General features: G+C 33.8%; 1 protein-coding gene across 2 annotated transcripts; it reads left to right on the top strand.

Annotated features, from left to right (window-relative positions):
• The first annotated feature begins 223 nt into the window (after positions 1-223).
• On the top strand, positions 224-7,888 carry ponzr2 (plac8 onzin related protein 2). Of its 2 annotated transcripts, XM_056247591.1 has the most exons (4): positions 224-308; positions 811-924; positions 7,149-7,303; positions 7,742-7,888. In XM_056247591.1, exons 2-4 carry the CDS (start codon positions 819-821, stop codon positions 7,862-7,864), a joined length of 384 nt encoding a protein of 127 aa, XP_056103566.1. In that variant the 5' UTR covers positions 224-308; positions 811-818; the 3' UTR covers positions 7,865-7,888. The 2 variants fall into 2 exon arrangements, with proteins under 2 accessions (XP_056103566.1, XP_056103565.1); XM_056247590.1 differs by lacking the exon at positions 224-308 and having other exon boundaries at positions 742-924.
• Positions 7,889-8,624: the final 736 nt, after the last annotated feature.

An 8,624-nucleotide genomic window follows, 5' to 3' on the forward strand; every position in this document is an offset into this window, starting at 1 on the left:
CTGTGTTTATTATGTGGTTTCAATGATGATGTTGTTAGTTTCATTCCTTAAGGTATATTTTCATACATTAAGCATGTCTGGATTCTTCATTTGCAATGGAGCAATGCAGTATTGTTCTCCACCCTGTTTTGAGTAATTTTTAAGTGTAATGCTAAAAGGATGCTGCTGTGAACGGGTCAAACAGGTTAAGGAGGTTTTCCTTTAGAGCAATGTGATGACTTTTTTTTTTTTTTTACCCACTCAGTAAAAAGGCAAGATTGTGATCAGAAACAGCAGATACTTTCATTACGCTGGACCTGCCAACACAGGTGAGAGATTTTCTACAGCGATATGCAGAATCAGAGAATCTTTTCATTGCACTCATCTGCATTTTTACAATGATTATTTAACCTTTTGTTTTAGGACTTGAATAGTTTAATAGTTTTCACTGTGCCTGCATTTCAAATATTCAAAAAAATTCAAATATATAGAATATTAAATTAAAATAAGGGTCTACTTATGTAGTAGATTAATATACTAAAATATTATGTAAACACCTTACAGTAAGGTTTCCTTTGTTAACATTATTTGACTGCATTAGTTCACAGCATTTATAAATTGTAATGTTAATCTTAACATTTACTATAATACATTTTTAAGTTTAAAAGTTGTATCTTAACATTAGTTAATGCACAAACTGCATGAGCATTTTTATTTACTAACATGAACAAAGGTTTATAAATGCTGACACACACACACGCACACAAACACTCTCATTGGTGTGTGATACCTAAATCATATCATACTTCTCTACCTGTTGTACATTTGTAGCTGTAAGCATGTCCAACTCCATGGTAGTCATGCAGCCAAAGCCTGTTATGATCTCTAGTCATTCTGATCAGTGGGGATCAGAAATCTGTGACTGCTGTGATGACATGTCTGAATGTAAGTAAAGTTTAGAATAAAATACAAAGGTTACACTGTAATTCTATGGTCCACTTTAGACATTCTACTAACTATAAGTAGCTTTGCAACTACATGCCAACTAACTCTCATTAGAGGATCAGTAGAGTAGGGTGTTGGGGTTTAAGTTGACATGGGGGACCATCAAAATAAAGTGTTAGCAGATATAAGCAGACTGTCTTTCTCGATTAAAAGTTAGTTGACACATAGTTGCAAAGCTATACAGTTAGTAATGTAGTGGAATTAAAGGGGAAAGTTCACCCCAAAATGAAAACACTCATTTATTTACTCAACCTCACGTGATTCCAAATATGTTACTCACGGTCTGGAAACACTTTATTTTAAGGTGATGTAGCTACACGTTCTTACTAGTCTATATTAATAGCAGTAAATTATGCACAATTACAAGTAACTAACCCTAACCGTAACTTTATAGTAGGCTGTGTAGTCTAGTTAATTAATATTACTCAGTAGCTACTTAAGTAAGTAGGCTACAATATCCTCCTGAGACCCAGAAAAAAAAAGTTTTTTGAATTTAGTTTTTTTCCATGTCATCACACTGTTTAGAGCACAATAAACAAATGGTAAAAAAAACATATATATAAAGTGGTGTAGTGGACGCCAGGACTAAGTTGTTTAAAAAATAAAATGACATGAAATCATATGTACAGGCAAAAACAATGGGATTTTTTTTTTCAATCACCAATACATTTTGGGGTTTCAGGATTTTTTCAACCAAAATTTGTATAAAGATTATTCTCAACTATGTTATGAAAGAAATAATGGAATGAATTGATACACCATTTTACTTTTCGCAATATGTGGGTAAAATGGCCATAAGTTAAAGGGGCATTATGCAGAAATCCCGTTTTTGTCAAACAGCGACCCCTAGAGTTACTGTGGAGTACTTGAATTTAATGTTACTGTCGTAAATACCACTCACTCAGAGCTTGACATGCCCTGTTACATAGTATACAATAGTACATTGTGTTTAATTTGTCGTTTAATGAGATATAATATATGTTGTTAGTGGTGAGAATTTTCACGTGATTAAATACATAGATCCGACAATTTTAATGGTCCAGAGGCAGAACTTTTGCCAAGTGTGTCAGAGGTTCTGGGTTCTAATCGGTACTAATAGTATAGTTTATTTTCCTCATCAAAACCGATTGTTTATTAGTGGTTGTATTTCAAGCAGGGACATGTGTTTTGTGCATTAGATTTTGTGATTTCACCATAACAAAATATAGAGAGTCTCTCAGTCCCCGCAACGGATTCAGGCGCGCGTCACAACAGAACACTGTAACTTATCTGCACCGCTGATCGCAGAGGCAACGAGCACTTTGGTCACTTGATTTCAAAACTAACACATTTCAGATCGCCTCTTATTTAACAAACGAACGAAATGAATGCTCTACTAGAGTTACCTGGAGATGTTTTATTTGTTTGTAATGGTAACGTTACATCCGTGCCGCGAGAAGTTTCAATGGGGACATAACACACCCGCAAATTATGCCTATGCTCGTGTCCGACTCCTCACTCGGTCAGTCTGCCGTTTCCTCTTTCTCTGTTCCTCCGACAATGCTTTCCTAGCTTTCTGCATCTTATATGCCGGCTCAGCCATGACGATAGTGTGACAAACTCCATCCATCTATACCTTGTTCCTGTGTGTATGTGTGCAGTTGCCGTAAAGGAATATGTTACATCGCGAGAGCTGATATCACGCGATACTTCCTGACGCGGCCCGCCGCACCGAAGTTGCAAGTGAGATTTTTTCGCTCACAGGCACCAGGGGGGGTCGAGACGCCCACCATTCAACCCGAAAGAAGTTATATAACCATTTCAATAACTCTGAAGCTGTTCAGTTAAGCTAAAAAAGCTGCATAGTGTCCCTTTAATATTCCCATTCAATGCAATGTATCGATACACTGTATCTAATTTGCACATTAATGTGTTCTTGGAGCAACATTTAATGAAAAAATAAGGGTAATAATTGGAGTAATAATTGGCAACATTTTAATAATATCTAATATTTCATAGGAATATTGATGTATAATTTATTTCCATATTCACTTGTTGTGTCTCCCAGAATGCCTGATAAACATGATTTTAGTCCTGATGTCCTCTACAGTGCACTCTAAAAAATGATGTGTTGGATTTACTTAAAATATATATGCACCATTTTTGCATCATACTTTTTAAGTAATCCCAACTTGGAATAATTTTACTTAAAATTAACAAGAAAACCGTTGTTATATGTACTTAAATATTTGAGTTCACGCAACATTCTTTACTTAAAAATATATGCATCACGTTACATATATTTTTAAGTAAAGAATGTTATGTGAACTCAAATATTTAAGTACATATAACAAAGGTTTTCTTGTTTATTTTATGTAAAATAATTCCAAGTTGGGATTACTTAAAAAGTATGATGCAAAAATGGTGCATATACATTTTAAGTAAATCCAACACAGTGCAGGCCATGTGAGATCAAAACAAATCTTAGTTCTGTTAACTTAACATTTAAGCCCATTTGTATATTAAAATAAGACAATTAAATGAGCTGAACCAACCATTTTAACTTATTTTAGATCTTCAGCTATTGGTCTGCTAACTGCACTGCTCCAGTACATTTTATGTCTTAAAATAAATTAAACATGCAAATCACACACAACAAAGCATTTAACTTTATTATTTTTTTATTTTTTTGCCAAAGGTTTGAAAGCCTGAAACCACACATGAAATGTAACAAAATGTGGCAAATCGACAAATGGAAAATCACTTTTAACAGGTCAATTTTTCACCTTTGCAACACTTCTCAAAAGATTTACATTTTTCCAATATTTACTTTTGCAACATACAAAAAACCTCTTAAAGGACAATTCCGGTGAAAAATGAACCTAGGGCTAATTAACACATGGTTACCGAGTTGATCGTTCTCTGGGATGCATTTTCATGATAATCGAATGTACGTAGAGTTTTATCTCTAAAAACTGTTTAGCTTATAACACTAGTATATGGGGCATAGAATAAGCAAAAGTAAATCGCTAGTTAATAACACTAACAAGGCTCAAAATAGCCCCACACTAACACGGTAGCATAATGAGGGTCCCAATGCAAACCGAAGCATTGAGAACTTTGTAAGTGTACAGACAGTTTAATAAGAAGATAATTAATATAGACAGTACATTATGCGTATACAGGCAGGAGCCATCTTGGAAAACAGTCTCGACCAGTCGAGCCACGAACGCCGTGCTAAGTGAGATGAACTGTGACTTGGAATCTCATATGGTCCGTTGTTTCCGGAAGAAACTATTTTAATAAACAGATATAATTCATGCATTTCCATGTAATTAGTTTCACAAACGTAATTCCTATCGACCAGCTCACTTAGCACAGCGTTCGTGACTCATCACCTCTATGCCTTCCAGCGTTACCCCAGTCTGTGAAGGATCATCTGCTGAGCCACCTTTCGTGATGATCCTCAATGTGAGATGTTCCAGTTCCTCTTCATTCCTATGAGTATATAAAAAAAAAAACAGGAAATCTGCATTTACTTGCAACATCACTTGTTATTGTTCAGACTGTTGCAAAAAATCAATTGCATTCAAACACAGAATGAGAAAGAAATGTACCTTTATATTTTAAAATAAAATAAATCTCTTACAGCCTCTTACATTTGCAACATTATAAATGTCTATACTGTCACGTTTTTATCAATTTATACTTGCTGGATAAAAGTATTAATTTATTTTATTTCTTTTTAAAAAAAAGTTCTAATTGACCCAAAACTTTTAAATTGCATCTTAAAATATATTCAAATAGAAAACAGTTGTTTTAAATTGTAAAAAATAATAATAATCACAATATTACAGTTTTTGCTGTATTTTGGATCAAATAAATGAAGGCTTGGTGGGCAGAAGAGACTTATTTTAAAAACATTAAACAATCTTACTGGTTGTGTGTGTGTGTGTGTATATATATATATATATATATATATATATATATATATATATATATATATATATATATACAAATTTTTTTCTGGTTATCAAAAATATATCTAAAAAGAAAAAACAATAATTAAATGTTACAAATTAGTCCATTATTAAATGCCTATAAATATAAAAATGAGTCTATTAAATAATATCTATTAATTTAAACAAAACAAGTTAATTAATGAAGACTTTTGTCCAGAGGTTTTGAACGAATCTCTTCAAAACATTTTAACAGTCAGTCACTACTGGAATAGCCAAACAGTAAATAAAGATCTACAATCTTTGTTTGAAGCCAAACTTTTGCTTAAAGGGTATTAACTTATTTTGAAAATAATTTTAAAGGGTTAATAGACAGGGTTGTAGCTGTCATTTAGGAATAATATTGTGTTTGAATCAAGATCGCCATTATTTAATGATAAATCGTGCACACGGAGCTGTAGCCAATGTGTTTTCGAATGTAATATTTGTATGTTAACGAACGTTACCAATAGGCTAACCCGCGCCCAAGGCCTGGACGCCCCCCTTTCCCGCGATCCATTTATAGATATTAGAGAATAGAATATATGGGAATTTGTAAATATGGAAAGTAAAACATTTTTAATCCGAAAACTCATAGCCTGCATATAATAAATGACAACTACATTTCGTTAATAAAGTAGGCCTACGAATTTATCCGTGGGGGAAAGCGCCGTCCGAATTGTCCTCTTATGGTGTGTTCAAACCGAACGCGAATAGAGCGTCAAATACGCGTCTATCGCGTCTAGTGCTTGAATCTGCTCGAGTTCAAATTTTTCAACTTGCGTGGAAGACGTTCGCGGCAAACGCGTCACCCAATTCGCGTCATTCGCGACGCCCGGCGCGAATGATGTGTCTATTCGTGTCTTTGCATTGACTTTGTAATCTACTCGCGCAAATTATTAAATTCGCGTTAGGTGTGAACACACCATTAATACATACGTGCCAACGTCATGGTCATATATTTCGAAAAACACAATAAATACTCTGACTACTATAAACACTTGACACTTGATAGCCTATTCGATGGAAGCACACTCGCTTAATAATTCAAATATACTCTCGTGCAAAGTCACTCATTTCATACATTAACTTGTAGACTACATAGGTGTTCGTAACACGTTTCTAATTGTTGATGCAAAATTCGTAGCAATTCTGAAATTCAGTTTAAAAGTTAGTTTCTTGACCAAAAATGCAATAAACGATTGAGTGTACCTTAAGTTAAAAAAAGTTAAGCTTACCTCTTTTCAGCGTCTTCACATATGTGCTTCACAAAATGGCTCCAATTTTTGGCTGGAAAGGCATCACGGGAAATTGCATATCACGTGGCTTGTATAGTTACTTAAAATGTTATGCTCGATTTACTTAATTTTGAAGCAATTATTATAGTAGTTGACATGACTTATGTTTTTTCATTTTATTTATGCATACATTTAAGTTCACCTAGTTACTTATATTTTTGTGTTACACACAGTAAATATGTTAAGTAGAGGTTGGAAAGTTATGAATACTTAATTTTTTGTGTTAAATCTAATAACTTTTATAAGTAATGGTTGTTCAGCCAACGAATCGTTTTTTAGAGTGTGGACACGTTTGAAATCAATGCCCTGTTCTGTAACAGAAAGTATTTTTTTTATTTGAAACCCCTTAACATTTTCCTGAGATGTTGTTTTATGAAATACAATTTAAAAAAGTAGTACAATTTAAATTATAATTACAATATATTATCATATTTCCATAAGAATGCTACATTTGATCACTAAATTAATGTCAGACATTTTTAAAGACCAAGGAGAAGTTGTTTTCATGGTGAAACCTCCAAACATTTGGTATCTCTGAAAAGCCCTGAATGTGCTCTTTACAGGACACCCATGTTGTGTCATGTGACATGTATGATGTCAGAGAAATTCACTAAAATATAATGTCCACTACAGTGGACAAAAGTCTATTCTTGGGTCCCAGGAGGATATAACTACGTAACCTTAAAATGTGTAACCGACTTTCAGTTTTCTACACTCGGTGTGGTCATAGATCAGAACCATCTTAAAGTTACACAGTTCCACTGAAGCATCCTGCAGAATGAACTTAATTTTTTTTTTTTTTATCTTCTACTATCTTTTTTCCCAGGCTACAACACGATGATGTAATGTATTGTAGGCTAATAAATATGACCTGCCTTTCTGTAAACAGGCTGCTTTGCTTTCTGGTGTTTCTCGTGTTACACGTGCATAAATGCCAAGAAATACGGTGAGTGCTTATGTCTCCCCCTGCTGGACTTCTGCGGGTGCGTCCCACCCATAACCATGTCCATGAGGGTGTCAATGCGCCAGCGTTATGGCATTAAGGTGAGAATCACTTTTCTATCGAATTTACTTTACATTTAGGGGAGACGGCTGGCTAGTTGTCACAAACTAAATCCTTGCCAAAAGTGCAATCACACAAATGTTTATTTCCTATAGCAGTTTAAACGCATATAGCCTAGTTTAAACTGAAATTTGAGTTTGGAATTTACAAAAATTTAGTTAAAGACCAATCATATATTTTCTATAGCTATTGTGTAACAAGTGAAAACATTAAAACCACACTGACAATTAGTAGTTCAACTGAGAAATTGAACGTTTCTCATTCTTCTATTTTTTCCCCCCATAAATGCAGGACAAAGAACGTTTTTTTTTTAAATTATTATTATTGTCGCAATTTGCCATATACACAAACGATGTAAAAATGAGTGCAATACTAGTGATGTAGACTTATAAAGACATTACGGCTATATTCATTTGCAGGGTGATATGTGTAATGACTGCCTGATGGCCACGTTCTGCAGAGGATGCGTTTGGTGTCAGATGTCACGAGAGATGAAGACAAGAGATCTACAAATCACTCTTATTGGTGCCAGGAATTTATAAGTGGAGTTCCTAAATAACTGCCGGGTCATATGCAATGCAAAATCAAAATTGTGAGAGAGCCTAAACTCGCAATTCTGAGAAAAAAAAAAATTTGTACTTTAGGCCTATAACTCGCAATTGAGAGTTTATGTCTCACTTTTCTGTTAAAAGATCGAAGATAAACTTGCAATTGCGAGGGGGGAAAAAATAATCAGAATTGCAAGTTTAGCTAGCCTATATCGAGTTGAAGCTGCTTCCTCGAACCCCTCCACTGCTGACAGCAAGCCAAATCATTTTACTTTAGCTTTTTGGGCAAACGAACTCGCGAATGTCTTTTGAAGTAGTTATAATGTGTGTGTGTGTGTAGCCAATATACTACTACTAATAAGAAAAATCATAAAGAAAATATTTCATGTATTGAATATATATCATTAATTGATTTGGTCATTTATTGATATACGTTGCTTTTATAGGAGGCTTATTTTAATGGTGATTTTTATGTAAATCCCTGATGTAATTTGATGAAACGGAATGAAATTGAATAAATTTTGTAAATGTCTGTATTGTCATATCTTTAATGTCAGCTACTGCGTTTCTAATCTGCATAATATCATGACAAGTTTGCCAGATTATTGTAGAAATGATGAAAGTGAAACAGGAAAAAAGTTATATAAGTTTGAGTTTATGAACGTGCAATGTAAAAATATAATTATATTTTATATATATATATATCTAAAACATATATTTTACTCTAAAATTGCTTGAAAATAAAAGCCAAAAA

This window comes from Rhinichthys klamathensis, unplaced genomic scaffold, assembly GCF_029890125.1.
Source record: "Rhinichthys klamathensis goyatoka isolate OS25496 unplaced genomic scaffold, OSU_Roscu_1.1 h1tg000050l_1, whole genome shotgun sequence".
Taxonomy (NCBI): Eukaryota; Metazoa; Chordata; class Actinopteri; order Cypriniformes; family Leuciscidae; genus Rhinichthys; species Rhinichthys klamathensis.